This window comes from Eptatretus burgeri, chromosome 6, assembly GCF_056783735.1.
Source record: "Eptatretus burgeri isolate ZD-2024b chromosome 6, Ebu_testis_v1, whole genome shotgun sequence".
Lineage (NCBI taxonomy): Eukaryota > Metazoa > Chordata > Myxini > Myxiniformes > Myxinidae > Eptatretus > Eptatretus burgeri.
In genome coordinates, this window is record NC_140966.1 from 32,487,407 (window position 1) to 32,512,505 (window position 25,099).

General features: G+C 43.3%; 1 protein-coding gene and 1 long non-coding RNA gene across 3 annotated transcripts in view; one reads left to right on the plus strand and one right to left on the minus strand.

The window, feature by feature from the left end:
• The window catches only part of LOC147024510 (uncharacterized), a 48,778-nt gene that overhangs the window by 19,394 nt on the left and 4,285 nt on the right, over positions 1–25,099 (plus strand). The window contains exons 4-8 of the mRNA XM_085884509.1: positions 3,830–3,949; positions 4,060–4,119; positions 11,058–11,177; positions 11,289–11,348; positions 18,072–24,699. Of these exons, the coding sequence (XP_085740635.1) occupies positions 3,830–3,949; positions 4,060–4,119; positions 11,058–11,177; positions 11,289–11,348; positions 18,072–24,699 (6,988 nt within the window). The remainder of the gene's footprint in view (positions 1–3,829; positions 3,950–4,059; positions 4,120–11,057; positions 11,178–11,288; positions 11,349–18,071; positions 24,700–25,099) is intronic.
• On the minus strand, positions 16,732–24,574 carry LOC147024511 (uncharacterized). 2 transcript variants are annotated; one of them, XR_015059070.1, is made up of 2 exons: positions 24,466–24,574; positions 16,732–17,166 (listed from the first exon to the last, which is right to left on the minus strand). It is a non-coding gene; the product is annotated as an uncharacterized LOC147024511 (long non-coding RNA). The 2 variants fall into 2 exon arrangements; XR_015059071.1 differs by lacking the exon at positions 24,466–24,574 and adding an exon at positions 17,295–17,360.

The following is a 25,099-nucleotide window of genomic DNA, read 5'->3' on the forward strand; positions in this document are numbered from 1 at the left end:
GCTCACTTGGCTGAATCTGGATGGGTTTTAGGGTTGAAGGGGAGCATCTGAAATGTGAATCCTATCCAAGTTCCTCCTAATGACTTCATCCTTTGCTTTTTGCTTGTTTGGTTGTTGTTTCTGTTTCTGATTACTCCATTGCTTTCTTTCTGATTACTCCATTCTGTTTCTGATTGCTTGTTTCTGATTACTCCAATGCAGGACTGTACCTCTTTGCTTTTCCATTTGATTTGAATTGAATGTATTTTAATCCAATTCTGAATTCAATTGAATAATAATTTTAAAAAACGTCCTGGGTCTGTTGTGTCCAGGGTCAGGTGTCCGATCAAAGCGGGAGTGCATCAAAGCGGGACATCTTGGTAGCCAGTCATCATTTCCAGAAGTTATAAAGTGGCAGTTCTAATTACGTCTCTTATTAATTACAGTACATAAATGCCACAGAAAACAATTCCTGACGAGGGTCTCCAATCTCTGATTGCTCTTTTTCTTGTTTCAATTTGATTTCATAATTTTTGACACTAGAAAATGAATTGTAGCATGAACCTGTAGATTAGTAGTAGTTTGGCTCTGAAATTGGAAAATTGAATCGAATCTCGCCTCGAGCGCACAAAGGAGTGAGGTGATCATTTTCAGCTGTCTGCCTGTATCTCAGTAAAATATAATGAGAAAATCATTCCAAACAGGAAACTTGCTATTTTTAGTGATGTCATAAAATAAACAAACACCTGGCACAAAGATCTCATGTGATGTGTTCGTTTCGATAAGGTGGTGTAAATGCTCCAATAGTTTAGGTCATTGAACAATATATCACTTACAGTGGGGAGAACAAGTATTTGATACACTGCCGATTTTGCAGGTTGTCCAACTTACAAATCACTTAGAGGTCTGTAATTTTTATCATAGGTACACTTCAACTGTGAAAGATGGAATCTAAAACAAAAATCCTGAAAATCACATTGTATGATTTTAAAATAATTAATTTGCATTTTATTGCATGAAATAAGTATTTGATACATCAGAAAAACAGAACTTAATATTTGGTACAGAAACCTTTGTTTGCAATTACAGAGATCAGGCGTTTCCGAAAGTTCTTAACCAGGTTTGCACAGACTGCAGGAGGGATTTTGGCCCACTCCTCCATCCAGATCTTCTCCAGATCCTTCAGGTTTCGGGGCTGTCGCTGGGCAACACAGACTTTCAGCTCCCTCCAAAGATTTTCTATTGGGTTCAGGTCTGGAGACTGGCTTGGCCACTCCAGGACCTTGAGATGCTTCTTACGGATCCACTCCTTAGTTGCCCTGGCTGTGTGTTTCAGGTCGTTGTCATGCTGGAAGACGCAGCCACGCCCCATATTCAATGCTCTTGTTGAGGGAAGGAGGTTGTTGGCCAAGATCTCACGATACATGGCCCCATCCATCCTCCCCTCAATACGGTGCAGTCGTCCTGTCCCCTTTGCAGAAAAGCATCCCCAAAGAATGATGTTTCCACCTCCATGCTTCACGGTTGGGATGGTGTTCTTGGGGTTGTACTCATCCTTCTTCTTCCTCCAAACACGGCGTGTGGAGTTTAAACCAAAAAGCTCTATTTTTGTCTCATCAGACCACATGACCTTCTCGCATTCCTCCTCTGGATCATCCAGATGGTCATTGGCAAACTTCAGACGGGCCTGGACATGCGCTGGCTTGAGCAGATGGACCTTGCGTGCGCTGCAGGATTTCAATCCATGACGGCGTAGTGTGTTACTTATGGTTTACTTTGATACTGTGGTCCCAGCTCTCTTCAGGTCATTGACCAGGTCCTGCCGTGCAGTTCTGGGCTGATCCCTCACCTTTCTCATGATCATTGAGGCTCCACGAGGTGAGATCTTGCATGGAGCCCCAGACCGAGGGAAATTGACTGTTATCTTGAACTTCTTCCATTTTTTAATAATTGCGCCAACAGTTGTTGGCTTCTCACCAAGCTGCTTGCCTATTGTCCTGCAGCCCATCCCAGCCTTGTGCAAGTCTACAATTTTGTAACTGATGTCCTTTGACAGCTCTCTGGTCTTGCCCATTGTGGAGAGGTTGGAGTCTGATTGATTGAGTGTGGACAGCTGTCTTTTATGCAGATAACGAGTTCAAACAGGTGCAGTTAATACAGGTAATGAGTGGAGAATGGGAGGGCTTCTTAAAGACAAAACTAACAAGTCTGAGAGAGCCAGAATTCTTACTGGTTGGTAGGTGATCAAATACTTATTTCATGCAATAAAATGCAAATTAATTATTTAAAAATAATACAATGTGATTTTCAGGATTTTTGTTTTAGATTCCGTCTTTCACAGTTTTTTTTTTTTTTTTGTATACCATTGGTCGAGGCTCGTATGAGAGCGAACACACAACTCACAGCAAGGAGGCATGAGACAAGAGGGGGTGGAGTGGAAGGGACAAAACAGTGGGGAACAGACACATAAGGTGAACTGTGGAAGGGAGAGGGATGGGGATGGGACGGGGAACATGGCGAAGAGAAGATGGACATTTCCGGGACTTTCAGGAAGGAAAGCAGGAGAAATGAAGGAAGTGGGCTTGGGTGGATTATCGGGGGTAGAAAAGATCGAGGATTTGGATGGGGGAAGATAAGAGGTGGTGGTGAACAGCTGTTTTGAAAGCCTGGAGGGAAGAATGGGAAAGAATAGAGTGAGGAAGTTTATTCCAAAGGCGGGAAAAAAGAGGAATGAAAGGGTGAAGATGAGCTGTGATTCGTGATTTTGGTAGTTTTACCAGAAGGGGATTGAAGTCTACCTATGATAAAAATTACAGACCTCTACGTGCTTTGTAAGTGGGAAAACCTGCAAAATCGGCAGTGTATCAAATACTTGTTCTCCCCACTGTATTTCAAAGATCATTCAGGAAGAGGACACTTGTTGGGGTGTTGAAAAATATAACCGGAGTAACCAACTGTTTTTTACACAAGTAACCCTCACAAAAGAAGTTTCTGAAATTCTCCTCCTGTGTTGAGTTATGTCTGGGCATAACGTAACAACTGTGGAAAACTAATGATTCAAACACTTAAGTAAGGAAATCATGACACAAATAAGGTCCTCGATACATCAAAAATGTAATGTGAAAAACCGTGGAATTGCCCAGAGGAGTAAGGCAATCGTTTTCATCTGCCTGCCTGTGTCAGTAAAATAAAATTTGAAAATCATTCCAAGCAGGAAACTTACTGTTTTAAATGACATCATAAAGGACACAAACACCAGGCACAAATAACTAATGTAATATGTTGCACAAGGTGGTGTAAAATATGCTGCATTAACAGCAGAAAACTTCCAGAAAAATGTTTCTTTCTGCAACCTCTAAATGTTTTATTTCAATTGAATTATATATTTTAACCTGCAGAAAACAAAATGCCGTTTTGACACTTTAACTTCCCTGTCGTTTCAATTGCAATTTATACTTGAACACTGTAGAGTGAAAAAATGCCTTTCGACACTTCCAAAAACCTCCAGTTTAACAGTACTTGGACAAAATATTACAACATCTCGACCAATCATATATGATTAGCTCCCTCTCTTTGAGTTTGGGATTATCGAGATTTGGATAAACTCCTGGCTTGTAGAAAATATAGATCATGCTTGGAGAGGAAAAGCGAGATGATCTGCAAAGACCCTTCCCATGTCCTTTTATTTTTGTGGGGTTTTTTGTACGTTTTTCCTGATATCGTTTAATTTTATGTGATGTTTGCTGGAGGGGGCATTACAGTGTCAGTTCTTGAAATGGAGAATCTATATGATATCCAGTTTGCCACATATGTACGAAGTTGTGGATTTCCGATAACTGTTCTTTTTCAGGGAAGCAAATATAATCGAGTCTCCTGGTTCACATGACGTTGCTCTGAACCAGCCTACCAACGTGGACCAGTTATTACCGTCCACCACTCCAAAGAAATCCACTTTTTGGAACCTTCTAAAGTAAATAATTTTATTTCCCCCTTCTTCACTTTTTGTTTTTAACTTGTGTTTGGAAATATGTACCTCAACAAATGTGCAAGATACTGACTTTTCACTCTTTTTCATCATAGGAAAAAGTTCGGCAAACATGACAAGAAGGGGAAGGGTCGTACCGATGATGAACATGTCGTGTAAGTAAGATGGAATGTCATGACATGAAATTTGCTGGCAATATAAATGGTATTCCCTCAAGGAAATTAATATCAACCCTGTCGTATTTCAATCACATTTTGCACCTTAATTATTTTCTGTACCATAGATTCGAGCTTTCAGGTCAGGGGGATTGCTTTGATGTGCTTGCACCGAGTTGTTCAACTTGGATTGCAATTTTGATCCAGATATTAATAGCCAACGTGGTGTTTTGCATGAAGGGCCAGGTATTGATGTGTGCGCCGTCCCACTGAAGGGAAAAGCTATCAGACCACCGGCTAGCATTGGGATATTTATTGGGCATCAAAGATCCTCTCATGTGTCTTACAAAGAGTTGGTGAGTTATCGCCGGTTCCCTGAACACATTTCAAATTCCTGCCAATTATAAAAATGATTGGTGAACCAGTTCTTGAAAGATCTGGGCCACAACTATTCCCATGAGGCAACATTATGAGCAAATATGCGTTGTTGTTAGGGTAGTTAAAGAAGACGAAGAAGAGAAAGTTTTTTTTAAAGATTTTCGGAATGTCGATCGTGAAAAAGCACAAATGTCAAATATCAAGAAGTACCTGATTTGAAGAGGGAAAGGATACATGGAATACCACTTCAACAGATCTATCGAAATGTTGATCTTCATTTGCAAAGATAATCTTCACTTGTGCACTTATTCATGCACACGGAATGGTCATTTATATCAAAGATTATGTATGTTGTATCTCGTCATGTACATTCACACATGTACACATGTACATACATACAGTATGTGAACACACATACATACATACATACGTGCACATTTGCACGGAATCTTGTCCCAAGCGCATAGAGGGGAAGTAAATGACAAAGTGGACAAGGCCCTAAAAAATGAAGTCTGAAATTGAAACCAGTCACGAATTGGTTCACGAGTCAGTAAGTGACCACTATTTTCATAATTGGTGTGTGTGTGTCTGTCTGTCTGTCCCGAGCATAGCTCCGTGGGTTTTGATCTGATCTTTATAAAATTTGGGTGGGAGGTTTGTTTCATGATCTAGTTGTGTTTTCCGGAGAATGGGCGTGCTGCGCCCCTTATGGGCGGAGCCACGCCCAAAAAACATGTGTTTTTATGGGGTAGCCAATTTCAAGTTACATCTTCTCTGAATCTGGCAGGGGTTTCGGTATTTGGTTATCCCAGTGGCACCTGCATAGCCCCACGAAGCTCAATTTTTCATTTTCGTCCCAAGGTCAAGGTCACAAGGTCACGAACTTAGAAAATGTAAAAAAAAAAAAAAAAAATCAGTAAATTGGGCATCGATCTCCCAGGGTTTTCAAATGTTTTGAATGAAATTTGGTATGCGAGTAGTGCTCTTCGAGTACTTCAACTTTCACCATTTACGTTTTTCCCGATTCCCGCCAGTTTGCTCATTGCGTCCCCTCGAAGGTCAAAAAATAAGAAAGGCGAACCGTGTACATTGCTTGTGAACCATCGCCGTCTCCAGACTTGTCTTATTTTGCTTTATACGCATTCAAGTTTGTGGCATGAAAATGCAATACTTTTTTTTCATTGGAATTTTTGGAGAAACGGTCCAATGAAGTGGGAATGATGTTTTGACTCAAATATTGCACAAAAATTATTGGTTAAATTGCCTTTGACTTATTGGTGAATTAATAGGTAATACTCTAATGATTTGTTGATTCCATTAAAACACGTGGCACTTATGTTGGATGTCAAGAAATAATATTTGCATATTTAGTCATACAATGTTTTTGTAAAGCAATGTTTCAGACATTTGTGAGTAATGTAATGTGAGCAACCCAAAATATGTAATTTGTTCCCAATGTTAAATTTGTTGTGATTAAAAATACAGCAATTGGAATTTGGTTTGTACATATCATCCTAACTGTGAAAACAAGTAGAGGAATCATGCACAAACAAACAATTAAGGAAGTGCGGGAATGAAAATTGTAATGCGAGGAAATGATGCAAAGTGAGTAACCATGTTTATCATGCCAATAAAATGGAAAATAGTATTATTGTGGTATCAGCAGTGAGAAAATATCAGCTTGCAACAACAGAGGGCAGTACAGCACAATATCAAGAGGCAGTATCATACATAAACACAAAGTTACCCTTCATGCAGTGCAGTGATGCATGGACCATGTGCAGTCGTGGCAACAAATATTGGCACCCTTGCACTTTTTTCAAATAACTCACAATTGTCTCTAAAAATTAGTTGAAATTGACGAAATTATTTGGTCTCCACGATTCTTTATTTCACTGTTAATATTACATAACCTTTGTTTTTGATTCAGAACTTTATATATCCTTTTAAATCAGAAAATAAAAAGAAATAGCATTGACAAAATTGTTGACACCCTCGACTTGGACTGGACCTCCATTTCTGGATGGCACAGCCTGTGGACGAAATAACTGCAATCAAGCACTCCCTATAGCCATGAATGAGCTTCCCACACCTCTCCACTGGCAGTTTGACCCACACTTCTTGTGCAAACTGCTCCAGTTCTCCCAGATTTGAAGAGTACCTTCTCCCAACTGCTGTTTTCAGATCTCCCCACAGGAGTTCAATGGTATTTTGGATCTGGACTCATTGCTGGCCACTTTGGAACAGTCCAGCATTTTGTCTTGAACCTTTCCTGGGTGCTTTGTAAATCGTGTTTGGGGTCATTGTCCTGTGGCAACAGCCATGTCCTTCCACGGAGACCCAAATTTCTGACACTGGGTTGAACATTCAGGTCAGGTCAGGTCTGGGAGCATGCGCTGGAGCAGTGCGTGGCTGCGTCCACTTTCCGCCAGGACTCCAGGGGCCTCCATCTGGCCATCCCCAGGCAGATGCCTGGCCCCTCCCCATCTCCTTGAAATGCTGATCAACCTGCTGCAACCACGAGGCACGTGGTCGTCTCACGGGCCTCATCCACTCACAAGGCTCCCTTGCTGAGAGAATCTGGTGAGCAGGATCAGCATCAGGAAAACAAGCTACATGTCCATACAGCCGCAGCTCATGCTCACAGACTATGTAGGTAACAAATCTCATTTGAGTCTCTCTCAGCAACTGCTCATTGGACACAAAGTCCAACCAGCAATAGCAAAGGATTCTCTGAAGAGACCTGGTACCAAAAGAATGAAGGCGACATCTCAGATCCCTGGTCAGAGTCCAAGTCTCACATCTGTAGAGCAAGACTGGAAGCACCAAGGACCTGAAGACTCAGACTTTTGTCCTCCTGCACAGGTACCGGAAGCACCACACCCCATGATCCAGTGAATCCATGACTCCCCAGGCCCGACCCAGAAGTATATTGACCTCCAGCTCACAGACAGCAGAGACGTGAATATCATTGCCAATGGAAGTGAATCTCTCCGTGACCTCAACATCCTCATCACAAATAGGTACAGATAAGGAAGTACATCCAATATGTCATTGAAAGCCTGGATCTTAGTTTTGACCCAGGAAACCCGTAACCCCAGTGGCTCTGACTCCTCATTCAGCACCTCGAGGGCCCCCAAAAGGATATCTAGCCTCTCCGCAAAGATGACTGCATAGTCTGCGAAATCAAGGTCAGAGATCTAGACATTTACAAATGATGCACTGCAAGTTCATCTCTCTGACATCCTCCCCAGAATCCAGTCCATACAAGCACTGAAAAGTGTGGGGGCCAGTACACACCCCTGATGAACTCCAACAACAACTGGAAATAAGTCAGAGATGTTATCACCACATCTGACAGCACTCTCATTACCAGAGTATAGTTCAGATATCAGATTCCAAAATTGTGGCAGGACCCCACGAAGACAAAGAATCCTCCAGAGGGCATGCCGATTCAATGAATCAAAGGCTTTGTAGAGATCAACATGGGCTACAATACAAGCAGCCCCTGCCAAAACTCTCGTCTGCATTCGGTGAGGACATGAAGAACAAGGATATGGTCAATGGAATGTCCAACCAGCAATACAACAAGCTACAGCAACTCCTTGTGTTGGGCATAATGTCGACCTCCATTTCTGGATGGATACAATCTCAGACTTCGAGTCAGAAATGTTGACCAAATGCCCTGTATTTTCAATTGTAATGCCGGATACCCTCCGCTCCAACTGCAGTACACCGAGGGATAGGTTTGGAGGAACGCAACATGTAAATTCCCCTGTAAGCAGGATGAGAATCACTTGACCACGGGAGTGACGAGAATCACCCCCTCACTGATTCCTCGCACATAGGCCTCCTTGTACACCCTTGGCACACGTACAGTTTTACGCCTCAGCTCTGCCATTCAGCCTGGCCCTGCAGCACTGGTCAATGGTATACAGTGTCCCTTGAGATAAAATTATTCTTTGCCCTCCGGTGAGTTCCAAGACAAACACCTGCAACATTAAGGACAGTGGTCTTGAAGGCACTCCACAACTCTTCAGGATTCCCCCAAGCACCCAGACCCCCCCAAATCTCCATTCAACCTGTTTGGAAACTCCTCAGCTACCCTCTCATCCTTGAGCTTGGCAACATTCAGCCTTTTCGGGGATGGTACCATTCTCCCAGATTTAAGCTGCAACTTCAGAGTTGCTCCAACAAGCCTGTGATCGGTATTGAGGAAGTGAACACTCCCGTGGACCCTGCAGTTCTGGATCATCCTCCATCGACCATCAACGAGTAGATGGTCAATCTCCTTTGCCACACCACCAGCGTTGGCATACCTTGTCCAGCGATGAGCTGTTGAGCACTGAAACCATGAACCAGCCACCCGAAATCCATGACTTCTTGCAAAGTCAAGGAACTTTGTGCTGTTCTGGTTCACAGTTCTCGACCCATGGGGACCAACACGTCTCATAACCATACCGATCAGTTCCAGTCGTTGCATTGAAATCCCCCAAGACCAGAAGATTGTCTCACCTGGGGTACTGATCAACCACAGTCTCAAGCATGGCAGAGAATGTGTCCTTCACGGTGAGATAACTCGCCTTCGTTGGAGCATATACAGAGACCAGAGATATGATACCCAAGGACTGACGACTCCTTAGTCTCATAATATGCTCGTTGACCGGTGTTACCTCAACTACCATTGGAATCAACTTCGTGGACACAGCTACAGCAATTCGTTGGACATGGTAACCATCAGAGCGAGTGGACCAACACTAGGTGCAACTACCCACCATGAGCTCTCTGCAATCCGGTCTCCGAACCTCAGAGAGTGCTGTTGAATGTTGCGCTCCAAAATGCCTTGTTAATCTTCTGATTTCATGATGCCATCCACACATTCAAGGCACCCAGTGCAAGAGGCAGCACAGCAATCTCAAAACATCACTGAACCTCCTCCATGTTTGACTGTAGGGAAGGTGTTATTTTCTTTGAAGGCTTCATTTTGTTCTTTGAAAACATAGAGATGAGGTGTTTTACCACAAAGCTCGAATTTGGTCATCTGTCCACAGGACATTCTCCCAGAAGGATTTTGGCTTGTTCAGATGTGTTTTGGCAAACTCCAGTTGGGCTTTCTTATGTCTCTCTCAGCAATGGTGTCCTCCTTTATCTCCTACCATAGAACCTCCTTTCGTTGAGTTGGCGACGGATGGTTTGAGTTGAAATGGTCGTACCTTGTGTCTGAAGGTCAGCTTGAATCTGTTTGGCAGTTGATCGAGGTGCTTTCTCCACCATTCGAACACTCCTTCGCTGCAATCGTTGACCAAGTTTTCTCTTGCGTCCACGCCCAGGGAGGTTGGCTGCAGTGCCATGGGCCTTAAACATTCTGATAACATTGCGTACAGTGGATACAGGAGCATCAAGGTCTCTGGAGATGACTTGTAGCCTTGAGATTGTCCATGCTTGGCTATAAAATTATCTAACCTCCTCAGTCAATTGTCTGGTTTTCTTTCTTTTCTCGATGTTCATTGTGGGACATACAGTGACACAAAATAGAAGAATGACTCCTTTTATCTTGTCAAACTGGTTGAACAAGTGATTTTTATATTGCAGTCACCTGCAACTCACCACAGGTGAGTTCAATTCCAAGGTAAAGGAGAATCACCTGCTTGAAATCTAATTATTTCTCACAACTTCTAAAAGGTGCCAATCATATTGTCTGGGCCATGTTTGGGCATAATGTAACGACTGTGGAAAAAATAATGATTCAAACAATTAAGAAAGGAAATTATGATACAAATCGGGGCCTCACTACATCAAAAATATAACGTGAATAACTGTGGAATTGCCCAGAGGAAGAAGGTAATCATTTTCATCGTCTGCCTGCCTGTCAGTAAAATAAAATTCGAAAATCATTCCATGTGGGAAACTAACTGTTTCTAATGACATCATGAAGGACACAAACACCAGGCACAAATAACTAATGTAACATGTAACACAAAGTGGTGTGAAAGATGTTGCAAAAAAAGAAGATGGTGTAAAAGATGCGGAAAACTTCCGGAAAAATGTTTCTTTCTGCGACCTATAAAACTTTTTTATTTCAATTGAATTATATATTTTAATATTGCAGAAAACAAAAAGCCTTTTTGACACTTTGACTTCCCTGCAGTTTCAATTGCAATTTATACTTGAACACTGTAGAATACAAAAATGCCTTTCGACACTTCCAAAAACCTCCAGTTTTACAGTACTTGGACAAAATATTACAACATCTCGACCAATCATACATGATGAGCTCACTCTCTTTGCGTTGGGGATTATCGAGATTTGCCCAAACTCCTGGCTTGTAGAAAATATAGATCATGCTTGGAGAGGCAAAGCAAGATGATTTGAAAAGACCCTTCCCATGTCCTTTTATTTTGGTGTTTTTTTTTTGTACGTTTTTCCTGATATCGTTTTATTTTATGTGATGTTTGCTGGAGGGGGCATTGCAGTGTCAGTTCTTGAAATGGAGAAAATATATGATATCCAGTTTGGCCTATGTGTACGAAGTTGTGGATTTACGATAACTTATTTTTCAGGGAAGCAAGCATAATCGTGTCTCCTGGTTCACATGATGTTGCTCTGAACCAGCCGACCAATGCGGACCAGTCATTACCATCCACCCCTCCAAAGAAATCCACTTTTTGGAAACGTCTCAAGTAAATAATTTTATTTTCCCCTTCTTCACTTTTTTGTTTTTAACTTGTGTTTGGAAATATCTACCTCAACAAATGTGCAAGATATTGACTTTTCAATCTTTTTCAACATAGGAAAAAGTTCGGCAAACATGACAAGAAGGGGAAAGGTCGTACCGACGATGAACATGTCGTGTGAGTAAGATACAATATCCCTTCGGAATGTCGTGATATGAAATGTACTAGCAATGGAAATCGTATTCCTTCAAAGAAAATGAAAACTAACCCTGTCGTATGTTGATCACGTTTTGCTCCTTAATTATTTTCTGTACCAAAGATTAATTATTGGTTTCATGGCTGGGGGAATGCTATGAAGTGTTTGTACTGAGTTGTTTAGCTGAGGTTGCAATCTTGATCCGGATATTAATGGTTATCCTGATGTTTTTGAATGAAAGTCGAGGTATCAATGTGTTCGCCGACCGACTGAAGGGTGAAGCTATAGGACCATCAGCTCGCATTGGGGGATTTCGTGGACGTTAAAGATCCTATCATGCCTATTTCAAAGAGGTGGCGAGTTATCGCCGGTTCCCTGAACAACTTACTAATTCCGACCAGAGAACAAAAGGATTGGCCATAAAAGTTTTGTGAAAGAGTTCGACCACAGCCATTCCCACTGGCCAACCTCATAAGAAGGAAGGGGTTGTTGGGGTAGTTAAAGAAGAAGAGAAGATTAAAGGCAATAATAATGTCTCAAAAAGAAGTGCAAGTGACCAGCGTCAGGAGGGATGCGATACATGGTATACCACTTCAAACAAGACGGATGAAAATGTTAATCTTCCTTTGTTAACATTTAATCCACAATAAAGCATGATAACAACTGCTTTACACAATATGTATCAGAATAATACCATCAATACTGCCAGCCAACACAAGGAACTTCGAGGAGGCTGAGGAAGTTGCCGGAGGAATTATTTGTTTCGGTTTGTCCGTCCGTCCATGTGTCCATGATAGGTTTTCATTGCCGCAATGACTTGAAAATGGCTAAAGGCTGAAGCTGAGTCAAACTTGGTACAGGTATGTACAATAATGCAAAGATGAACTAGTTTGATAATGGGGTGAAGAGGTCAGAGGTCCCGCTCAGTAAAAATCCTGTTACCGCTCTAACTTGTGGTAAACCAGTGATGGTATTTTTACCAAACTTGGTGGAAGTAGGCCGAGTATGTCGGGCGACGTCTGATGTAAGGATGGCCCAGACACTCCATTGGCTCGATCCAACATAAATCCTCAAGACATTCCACCAATGCATCACTTATATGCCTATAAATTACCAACCAGTAATCTGTCCCCATCCATGAACACTCATTAAAACATGCGACATCATTGCTGAATGATAAAAATGAGACTCAAAACTAGCCGTTTGTCATTCTTATTATTCGGGTTCCCCAGCCTTTCAGCCTGGGTAACCCATTGTTTTCCTTCTGTTTATTCCTGCGCATTATTTTTATTATTATTACTCCAGCATTTTCCGGGTTTATTCCCTTTTAAATTCATTTTCTCTGCAACCACTTACCAGATTGACCCTAAATTTTGAAATTGGTGAGCTTACTCATGTGGAATGTTTCAATGATAATGATGTCATGCATCATGTGGTGTGGCAGCCATGTTGGAAACTCGGAAAATCTTTGGAACTCAAACTCATAAACCGCTCCATGGAAAAAACCCAAATCTTAGCACATGTCAAGTTTCGTAGATCCACCCCAAAACGTGGGTTTCAGCTCGGTTGAATTATTGTGGAAAAATGTGACAATGGTGGTATTGATCCCACGCTCTTTCGTGGTCTGGTGAGGTGTAAAATGCAACCCCTCATCTCCGTGTCACCTCAGCACCAAGTTGCCCTCCATCGCAAACTGAGTTGCTCTCTTGATGTTGTGTATGTATATGTATATATATATATATATATATATATATATATATATATATATATATATATATATATATATATATTTCTGAATATGCATTTTTCGATATAAATATATATGGATATATGTATAAATATATATGTATGTATGTATGTTTGGATGTAGATATATTTGTATACTGAAGGGCAAGGATATATTCAATCGTTGACCTCTGGTGTAAAGCCTGATGCTCCACGCGCTGCTGCTCAAGCAGATGGTGGCTAACCCTATCAAGAACAATCCGAGTGAAGACCTTGCTCGGCAATGAGAGCAGCATCACCCATTGGGAGTTGTTGCAGTCCTGGCGATCACCCTTCCCATTCTCGAGAGGGATAAAAAGGCCCCTCTTCGAGTCAGTTGGGATGATGCCTGTGTTCTTGCCAGAGCACAGAATTCCATGCAATGACGTGGGCACAGCATTTCCATCAACCTTGAGAAGTTCAGCATGGATGCCACATATCCCAAGAGCTTTACCCCATTTCAACTGGTTCATTGCAGCCTGTGTTTCCACATGCGGAGGTGGATCACAGTTGATTGGAGTGTCAGCAACAGGGATAGTAACACCCATTACATCTAACTCAACAGCTGGTAGATCAGCCTGGCACAGCTGCTCAAAGTAACCGGCTCAGCGTGCCTTCACTTTGTTTTCCTCTGTCAAGAGCCCACCACCCTCCGCTCGAACTGCAGTACACCGAGAGATGGGCTTTGAGGAATGCAATGCGTGAATTCCCCTGTGAGCAGGACAAGAATACATTGACCACAGATGATGCTCTACTCCTCCAGATTACTCGCACATCAGCCTTCTTTGCCCACCTTCAGCACACATCCAGATTTATGCTCAATTCCCTGAACAGCTCACCTCCATCATTCAACCTGACCCCATGACTCTTGGCAATAGTATCCAGTATCCCTTGAGAGAGAAAATTCTTCTTCGCCCCACGGAGAATTCCAAGACATCCACCGGCAACATCAAGGATGGTGGTCTTGAAGGCACTCCACAACTCTTCAGGATCTCCCAATGCACCCAGTCCCCCCAAATATCCACTCAGCCTGTTCGCAAACTCCTCAGCTTCCCTCTCATCCTTGAGCTTGCCAACATCCAGCAGAGACAGGGACGGTGCCATTCTCCAGGATTTAAGGTGCAACTTAAGAGTTGCGACAACAATACGGTGGTCAGTATTGAGGAACTGAGCACTCTGGTGGACCCTGCAGTTCTGGATCATCCTCCAGCGATCAACGAACACATGGTCAATCTCCTTTGCCACACCGCCAGTGTTGGAATACCAAGTCCAGCGATGAGCTTGTGAGCTCTGAAACCGTGAACCAGCCACCCTAAATCCATGACTTCTTGCAAAGTTAAGGAACTTTGTGCTATTCTGCTTCACAGTTCCTGACCCATGGGGACCAAGACGCGTCTCATAACCAATCCCTATCAGTTCCAGACGATGCATTGAAATCCCCCAAGACTAGAAGTGTATCTTGCCTGGGGCACTGATCAAGCACAGACTCGAGCATGGCATAGAATGTCTTTCACGGTGAGATCACTCGCCTCAGTCAGAGCATATACAGAGACCAGGGAAATGACACCCAAGGAGTGACGAATCCTGAGTTTCATAATACGCTCATTGACCGGTGTTACCTCGATTAATTATCATTGGAATCAGCTTATTGGACACATCTACAGCAACTCCTTTGGCATGGTAACCATCAGAGCGAGCAGCCCAATAGTAGGTGTGGAATGTTTCATGACCACCCGTCATGTTTTACCACTACCCGGTCTCAGAATCTCAGAGAGTGCGACAATACTGATGTCCAAACACTTGAGCTCAGATGATAACAGAGACAGGTGATCATCCTCTCTTCAGGAGAGGAATTCCAGGCACCCACCCGAAGGGACCGCCGTCTGGTGGACGACACCTCAGCACCACCCTGACACACTCTCCCACGATTTGACCCGGGAATGTTAACCTATGGTTTCCCTCCAACCATCAAAGATTGGGGGTCCCGAAGGCTTTGCCCCAATCCCGTCATCTGGTGTGCTGCCCTGCGAAGGGAAGCTGCACAGTAGGTATTCCCATGGAGTGTGTTTTCAGATTTTTTTATGCTTTGAGAATGTTTTGTGGAATGAAGGGTTTTACAGTGGCCGGAGTGCAATTCCTGCCATCAAGCTCACCCGAATAAGAAGTAACCCAACTGCAGGAGGACGTCCGCAGCACAGTTGGGCACGAGCTATGGATGGCGTTGGCTCACAAGGACCTCCGCCCTTTGACAGATTTTGTTTTTAATCCTGCTGGGTGTCCATATCCAAACACCCTCCTCACCAGGAAGCATGGTGGGGGAGACGGTTTAGTTGCCGACAACCCGACCATGGAACAGGTTAGTACAGGTTTAGATGATACCTGCAGCAAGTCACAGATCTGATCTGGCCTGACCTGACAATTAGAGGGAAGGGTGAGTGTGGAAGCGATTCAGTGATTGGAAAAGCAGCATTAGCTTTACGATGAAGTCACCTGTAGCATTGTCACAATGGAGAAGGGAAGGGTAGCACGATGCTTAACCACCCTACCTTTCATCCCAATATTTCTTGCTTGGAAGGTATGAGGGTCTGGCATCCTCTTCCAGAATAATCCCGTCTTCTCGGTGTTAAATACCTGCTCCGGCATGAATCCCATCGCCTCGATTAGTTTCATGAGCTGCAGTTGAGAATGTGTATTTGAAAATGAAGGATTAGAATGGGGATTCGAGCACAGGTGTTGGAAATTAAGGGTTTTGCGATGGCGGTTCGACTACAGCTGTCGTAAAATGAGGGTTTGAGAACAAGTTTTGAATCTGGAGTTGAAAAATGAAGGTTTGGGAATGATGTTTGAAGGATAATAAAGATTTGCGAATGAGGTTTGAAAGAAAATGAAGTTTTAGGAGTGATGAATTGATAAAAAGTCAACAAGGTAGGGATAGTTACAATAAATTATCACGTGAAACCATCCCAACAACTTTCTTTGAATAATGGTTGTCCGTTCAAAAGACACTCTCACTCTCAATTTGAGTTATTGAGTTCGTAATCACCACAAACGTGTGTGTGTGTGTGTTTTAATGTTTCACTGGTAAAATTCATGCATAAAAACTATCACCATGCACTCTATCATTGCAAATGGATGCAGAAAGATGTAGTGATGTTTTCACATGATAATTTATTGTGACCATGTCTGTCTTATTTACATAGTTTTTGGTAGACCAACCCTTCACCTTTTTACATTTGGAAAAGATTTTTATATCCTGTTTCTGGACTTTAAAAATAAATATTTACATGCTCAAGATTTTATTTGGATTGTGCAATGAAATGTCTTGTCAGGTGTGTGAAAACAATTTGCATTAAACAGTGTTATTGTTATGTGATGGGCAGTGATCACATGCCACCATGAACCACACCCATAATCATACAGGTGTGATTGGCCCACTGGCTGAACCCAACAAGCTGATTGAAAGGCATGGTACTGCCCATCCCTCTTTTCCTGTCAAATTAGTTGGTGTAGTTAATAATAGATAGAAATCGGCATTCACAACTATCGCTTACCATGTTGGGGAATGTCGGTTGAAGCCCTCATGTTTTTTTTCTTCCATCCTCACTTTTTCACCTTTATTCGATTTTAAATTAGACACAAAACTTTCAACATAAGAGCACAGACCTATGGATAATATTTTAAAATCAAAGTCACATGATGGTTGGATGGAAAATGCAGGCAGTATGCCAAAAAGTCTGTTTTCTCGAGGCGTGGGTTGTTGGGTGTTTCAGGTATCAGGAACAAACCTCTACCTCGCTTCGTTTGGCCTTGGCCGAATAAGACGAGATATCGTAGATGTGCTCGATTGAGCAAAGCAAATCCCAAAGGGAAACATGTGGTTCAGTGGGGAACAAGTCCAATCTTGTGCTGAGGACCATTCACACGCAAGCAGGCATGGTGGAGGAGAGCTGAAGACAGGACCTCAAAAATTACAGGAGGGACTACAGGCTTCGGTCGGGAAAGCGCTGAAGCAACAGGATGTGTCTGCTGTTTCGACTGTGCAAAAAGAGAAAACCCACAGTGTGAACCAAGACACATCTCATCCCGGCTTCCTTTTGCACCCATATTTATCCCTTCAGTGCATGCCCACCCTGTGGCATCGCTCGGCATTGCCCCAACGGTACCTCTTGGTAGTTTGGCCACAAATCAAGGGGATCCCCTCTTTGAGCCTCTCGACTCGCCCTCGAATCTGCAGGGAAAATCTCCATCACTCACCTTTCCGCCAAAACCTGCATTCCAGCACCAAAACTCATGCCTTCATGACGTTGCGAGGCCGAATTCCCTCGAGAAGCAAATTTAGGACATGAAAAAGAAAAGAACATCAACAAAGGATTTAAGGGAGAAGCAGTTTCAGATACATGTCAGCATAACGTTCATCTAAAGGACAGCATACACATTGATGCATGACCGTGCACATGAAACACCGAGATGACAGTTTATAACTCGATCAGGATTCAAACCCAGGCGAGGCAGCTTAAAGGTGAGGATGCAGACCTCCAGGCCATTCTACCACCCCTATGAATAGACCCATTGCTTTCAGATAATTTGTTTTTGGCTTCATGTGAAATTATAGTCTGGGATTGTTATTGTGGTGAAAACTTTAACCACTCAAATGTAGTTTGAGCCTCTCAAAGGGAGATCAGATTAGGTTTACTTCTTCTTCCATACCTTTTCATCTTAACAAAGTCTTCTTCCTTTTTTGTTCCTCAATGAAGTATTTTCCTGTTTTATGTTTTGATTTCATCATTCCACATCCATCCTTTTAACCCTGTTTAGGTTAAACGTGCACGATCGATGTTTTATTTCATGTAACAATGCAACATGTGTGGAATATGCTTTTTGTCTTTTCCAAAATCATGCATTTTTCTTGAACTGACAAGCATTCTTTTTATTTATTGCAGTTTGCGATGTAGCCAGAAAGGTGAACAGACAAAAAAGGTAATGACAGAACAGCCATTGCTGAAGGACGTTCAACAAAAGGAAGTTGGACAGATGCAGGAATTAAATGGAGATGGGGATCAGCAATTAGCTCAGCTCCAAGAGCAAGCATTGCATGACAAAGAAGTGAAACAAAGATATGAGGATGTATGGATAAAACAGAAAGAAAACCAGAAACAAATTGAGGAAGAACAACAGAGAAAAAGAGAAATGGAAGATGAAATGAAAACAGAAATGCAGAGGAAAAATGATGAAGAGCAAAGAGAACAAGAAGAGCTGTGCCACAAAAAACAACGAGGACGTAGGCAAAGAAAGAAAGCAAAGCAAAAGGAAGAATCACAAAAGCAAACAGAAGGAAATGAGGAAATCAAAATAATGGAACAACAGATACAGCGAGAACAGGAAGAACAGAGACAGCGAGAACAGGAAGAACGTAGACAGCGAGAACAGGAAGAACAGAGACAGCGAGAACAGGAAGAACAGAGACAGCGACAACAGGAAGAAGAACAGAGACAGCGAAAACAGGAAGAAGAAAAGAGGCAGCGAGAACAGGAAGAAGAACAGAGACAGCGAGAACAGGAAGAACAGAGACAGCGAGAACAGGAAGAACAGAGACAGCGAGAACAGGAAGAACAGAGACAGCGAGAACAGGAAGTAGAACAGAGACAGCGAGAACAGGAAGAAGAACAGAGACAGCGAGAACAGGAAGAAGAACAGAGACAGCGAGAACAGGAAGAAGAACAGAGACAGCGAGAACAGGAAGAAGAACAGAGACAGCGAGAACAGGAAGAAGAACAGAGACAGCGAGAACAGGAAGAACAGAGACAGCGGGAACTGGAAGAACAGAGACAGCGAGAACTGGAAGAACAGAGACAGCGAGAACTGGAAGAACAGAGACAGCGAGAACTGGAAGAAGAAGAAAGACAGCGAGAACAGGAAGAACAACAGAGACAGCGAGAACAGGAAGAAGAACAGAGACAGCGAGAACAGGAACAAGAACAGAGACAGCGACAACTGGAAGAACAGAGACAGCGAGAACTGGAAGAACAAAGACAGCGAGAACAGGAAGAACAGAGACAGCGAGAACAGGAAGAAGAGAGACGGCGAGAACAGGAAGAAGAGAGACAGCGAGAACAGGAAGAAGAACAGAGACAGCGAGAACAGGAAGAAGAACAGAGACAGCGAGAACAGGAATATGAACAGAGACAGCGAGAACAGGAAGAAGAAAAGAGACAGCGAGAACAGGAAGAAGAACAGAGACAGCGAGAACAGGAAGAAGAACAGAGACAGCGAGAACAGGAAGAACAGAGACAGCGAGAACAGGAAGAAGAACAAAGACAGCGAGAACAGGAAGAAGTACAACATGGACAGCGAGAACAGGAAGAGGAACAGAGACAGCGAGAACAGGAAGAACAGAGACAGCGAGAACAGGAAGAAGTACAAAAGGGACAGCGAGAACAGGAAGAGGAACAGAGACAGCAAGAACAGGAAGAAGAACAGAGACAGCGAGAACATGAAGAAGAACAACAGAGACAGCGAGAACAGGAAGAAGTACAACAGAGACAGCAAGAACAGGAAGAAGAACAGAGACAGCGAGAACAGGATGAAGAACAGAGACAACGAGAACAGAAAGAAGAACAGAGACAGCGAGAACAGGAAGAACAGAGACAGCGAGAACATAAAGAAGAAGAACATAGACAGCGAGAACAGGAAGAAGTACAACAGAGACCGCGAGAACAGAAAGAAGTACAACAGAGACAGCGAGAACAGGAAGAAGAAGAACAGAGACAGCGAGACCAGGCAGAAGAAAAGAGACAGCGAGACCAGGTAGAAGAACAGAGACAGCGAGAGCAGGAAGAAGAACAGAGACAGCGAGAGCAGGAAGAAGAACAGAGACAGCGAGAACAGGAAGAAGCACAGAGACAGGGAGACCAGAAAGAACAGAGATGGCGAGAACTGGAAGAACGATGGAAAATAGAAGAAGATTTGAAGAAAAGAAGGAAGGAAAAGAGAAAGCAAAAATTACATAAGCAAAGAGAGAAAAAGGAGGAAAAGAAAAGAAATACACAACGGAGACAACAGCAAGAAGAACAGAAAGGACAAGAACAGAGACAGCGAGAACAGGAAGAACAGAGACATCGAGAACAGGAAGAAGAACAGAGACAGCGAGAACAGGAAGAAGAAAAACAGAGACAGCGAGAACAGGAAGAAGAAAAACAGAGACAGCGAGAACAGGAAGAAGAGAGACAGCGAGAACAGGAAGAAGAGAGACAGCGAGAACAGGAAGAAGAGAGACAGCGAGAACAGGAAGAAGAGAGACAGCGAGAACAGGAAGAAGAACAGAGACGGCGAGAACAGGAAGAAGAACAGAGACAGCGAGAACAGGAAGAAGAACAGAGACGGCGAGAACAGGAAGAAGAACAGAGACAGCGAGAACAGGAAGAAGAACAGAGACGGCGAGAACAGGAAGAAGAACAGAGACAGCGAGAACAGGAAGAAGAACAGAGACAGCGAGAACAGGAAGAAGAACAGAGACAGCGAGAACAGGAAGAAAAACAGAGACAGCGAGAACAGGAAGAAGAACAGAGACAGCGTGAACAGGAAGAAGAACAGAGACAGCGAGAACAGGAAGAAAAACAGAGACAGCGAGAACAGGAAGAAGAAGAGAGACAGCGAGAACAGGAAGAAGAACAGAGACAGCGAGAACAGGAAGAAGAACAGAGACAGCGAGAACTGGAAGAACAGAGACAGCGAGAACAGGAAGAACAGAGACAGCGAGAACAGGAAGAAAAGAGACAGCGAGAACAGGAAGAAGAACAGAGACAGCGAGAACAGGAAGAACAGAGACAGCGAGAACAGGAAGAACAGAGACAGCGAGAACTGGAAGAACAGAGACAGCGAGAACAGCAAGAACAGAGACAGCGAGAACAGGAAGAAGAACAGAGACAGCGAGAACAGGAAGAAGAACAGAGACAGCGAGAACAGGAAGAACAGAGACAGCGAGAACAGGAAGAACAGAGACAGCGAGAACAGGAAGAACAGAGACAGCGAGAACAGGAAGAAGAACAGAGACAGCGAGAACAGGAAGAACAGAGACAGCGAGAACTGGAAGAACTATGGAAAATAGAAGAAGATTTGAAGGAAAGAAGGAAAGAAAAGAGAAAGCAAAAATTACAAAAGAAAAAAGAGAAAAAGGAGGAAATTAAAAGAAACACACAATGGAGACAACAGCAAGAAGAACAGAGGAGAGAACAGGAAGAAGAAGAGAGACGTCAAGAACAGAGACAGCGAGAACAGGAAGAACAGAGACAGCGAGAACAGGAAGAAGAACAGAGACAGCGAGAACAGGAAGAAGAACAGAGACAGCGAGAACAGGAAGAACAGAGACAGCGAGAACAGGAAGAAGAACAGAGACAGCGAGAACTGGAAGAACAGAGACAGCGAGAACTGGAAGAACAGAGACAGCGAGAACAGGAAGAACAGAGACAGCGAGAACAGGAAGAACAGAGACAGCGAGAACAGGAAGAAAAGAGACAGCGAGAACAGGAAGAAAAGAGACAGCGAGAACAGGAAGAAAAACAGAGACAGCGAGAACAGGAAGAACAGAGACAGCGAGAACAGGAAGAACAGAGACAGCGAGAACTGGAAGAACAGAGACAGCAAGAACAGGAAGAACAGAGACAGCGAGAACAGGAAGAACAGAGACAGCGAGAACTGGAACAACTATGGAAAATAGAAGAAGATTTGAAGGAAAGAAGGAAAGAAAAGAGAAAGCAAAAATTACAAAAGCAAAAAGAGAAAAAGGAGGAAATTAAAAGAAACACACAATGGAGACAACAGCAAGAAGAACAGAGACAGCGAGAACAGGAAGAACAGAGACAGCGAGAACTGGAAGAACAAAGACAGCGAGAACAGGAAGAACAGAGACAGCGAGAACAGGAAGAAGAACAGAGACAGCGAGAACAGGAAGAAGAACAGAGACAGCGAGAACAGGAAGAAGAAAAGAGACAGCGAGAACAGGAAGAAGAACAGAGACGGCGAGAACTGGAAGAACTGTGGAAAATCGAAGAAGATTTGAAGGAAAGAAGGGAAGAAAAGAGAAAGCAAAAATTACAAAAGCAAAGAGAGAAAAAGTTGGAAATTAAAAGAAATACACAATGGCGCCAACAGCAAGAACAACAGAGGAGAGAACAGGAAGAAGAACAGAGACGACAAGAACAGAGACAGCAAGAACAGGAAGAAGAACAGAGACAGCGAGAACAGGAAGAACAGAGACAGCGAGATCAGCAAGAAGAACAGAGAAAGCGAGAACAGGAAGAAGAAAAACAGAGACAGCGAGAACAGGAAGAAAAGAGACAGCGAGAACAGGAAGAACAGAAACAGCGAGAACTGGAAGAACAGAGACAGCGAGAACAGGAAGAACAGAGACAGCGAGAACAGGAAGAACAGAGACAGCGAGAACAGGAAGAAGAACAGAGACAGCGAGAACAGGAAGAACAGAGACAGCGAGAACTGGAAGAACTATGGAAAATAGAAGAAGATTTGAAGGAAAGAAGGAAAGAAAAGAGAAAGCAAAAATTACAAAAGCAAAAAGAGAAAAAGGAGGAAATGAAAAGAAACACACAATGGAGACAACAGCAAGAAGAACGGAGAGAGCGAGAACAGGAAGAACAGAGACAGCGAGAACTGGAAGAACAGAGACAGCGAGAACAGGAAGAAGAACGGAGACAGCGAGAACAGGAAGAAGAACAGAGACAGCGAGAACAGGAAGAAGAACAGAGACAGCGAGAACAGGAAGAAGAACAGAGACATCAAGAACAGGAAGAACAACAGGGATGGATAGAACCGGATGAAGAACAGAGACAGGGACAACATGAAGAAGAACAGAGACGGCGAGAACAGGTAGAAGAACAGAGACGGCGAGAACTGGAAGAACTGTGGAAAATCGAAGAAGATTTGAAGGAAAGAAGGGAAGAAAAGAGAAAGCAAAAATTACAAAAGCAAAGAGAGAAAAAGTTGGAAATTAAAAGAAATACACAATGGCGCCAACAGCAAGAACAACAGAGGAGAGAACAGGAAGAAGAACAGAGACGACAAGAACAGAGACAGCGAGAACAGGAAGAAGAACAGAGACAGCGAGAACAGGAAGAACAGAGACAGCGAGAGCAGCAAGAAGAACAGAGAAAGCGAGAACAGGAAGAAGAAAAACAGAGACAGCGAGAACAGGAAGAAGAAGAACAGAGACAGCGAGAACAGGAAGAAGAACAGACACAGCGAGAACAGGTAGAAGAACAGAGACGGCAAGAGCAGGAAGGACAGAGACAGCGAGAACAGGAAGAAGAAAAACAGAGACAGCGAGAACAGGAAGAACAGAGGCAGCGAGAACAGGTAGAAGAACAGAGACGGCGAGAACTGGAAGAACTGTGGAAAATAGAAGAAGATTTGAAGGAAAGAAGGAAAGAAAAGAGAAAGCAAAAATTACAAAAGCAAAGAGAGAAAAAGGAGGAAATTAAAAGAAATACACAATGGAGACAACAGCAAGAAGTACAGAGGAGAGAACAGCAAGAAGGACAGAGACGACGAGAACAGGGAGAAGAACACAGACGACGAGAACAGAGACAGCGAGAACAGGAAGAAGAACAGAGACAGCGCGAACAGAGACAGCGAGAGCAGGAAGAAGAACAGAGACAGCGAGAACAGGAAGAAGCTCAGAGACAGCGAGAACAGGAAGAAGAACAGAGACAGCGAGAACAGGAAGAAGAACAGAGACAGCAAGAACAGGAAGAACAACAGAGATGGATAGAACCGGATGAAGAACAGAGACAGGGACAACAGGGAGAAGAACAGAGACGGCGAGAACAGGTAGAAGAACAGAGACGGCGAGAACTGGAAGAACTGTGGAAAATAGAAGAAGATTTGAAGGAAAGAAGGGAAGAAAAGAGAAAGCAAAAATTACAAAAGCAAAGAGAGAAAAAGTTGGAAATTAAAAGAAATGCACAATGGAGACAACAGCCAGAAGAACAGAGGAGAGAACCGGAAGAAGAACAGAGACGACGAGAACAGGAGGAACAGAGACAGCGAGGACAGGAAGAAGTCCAGAGACGGCGAGAACAGAGATGGCAAGAACAGAGAGAAGAACAGAGACAGCAAGAACAGGGAGAACAACAGCATGGTTTTGAGAGCTTCTATCAGGGACAGAAGCCTCACCGTAATCACTGGTGGCAGCATCAAAAACAAAAACAGGACAGTTTTGAGGAGCGTCACCAGGAACACAAGCCTTATCATTATGACTGGCAGCAGCAACAAAAACAGAAACAGCACAGTTTTCAGATGTTCCAACAGGAATTCAGGCCTCACCATAATGACTGGCAGCAGCATCGACAACAACAACAGCACGGTTTTCAGAGGTTCCACCAGGAATTCAAGCCTCACCGTAATGACTGGCGGCAGCATCCACAACAGCAAGTCTTTGAGAAGTTCCACCTGGAGCAGAAACCTCACCATGATGATTGCTTGCAACAGCAGAAAAAGGAACAAGAGAAACCGCATGTTGTCGAGGCGCCACTGCACCATCTGCAAGAAATTCAACAGGTAAGCACTCTTCAATACTTTGAAAAAGTTGGGGTCACCATATTGGGTGCAAACACAGCTCGCTCCAAGATCAATATGTTAAGTTGCAAGATATGTTGGTGCTTCATCTTCTCGACTCTGTTGTTAATACTTCCTTTGATGAAGAAGGAGATCCTTAATTCTGGAGATGATTGTAATTATAATTTTGGAGTAAAAGGTAACTAATTGGCATGGCCATCACCATGCAGGATAAATAACAGGAAGTGGAACTCCCCTCAATTGAATGAAATAACCAAATTCACCTTTTCCTCGATTACCTGTTCCTTCAGTGCATTTGCTTTTGTGCCCTTTCCTGAATGAGTTATCAAACTGAAGAAGATATCAATATATTTAATCTTTAATATTTCCATTGTGTTTTTTC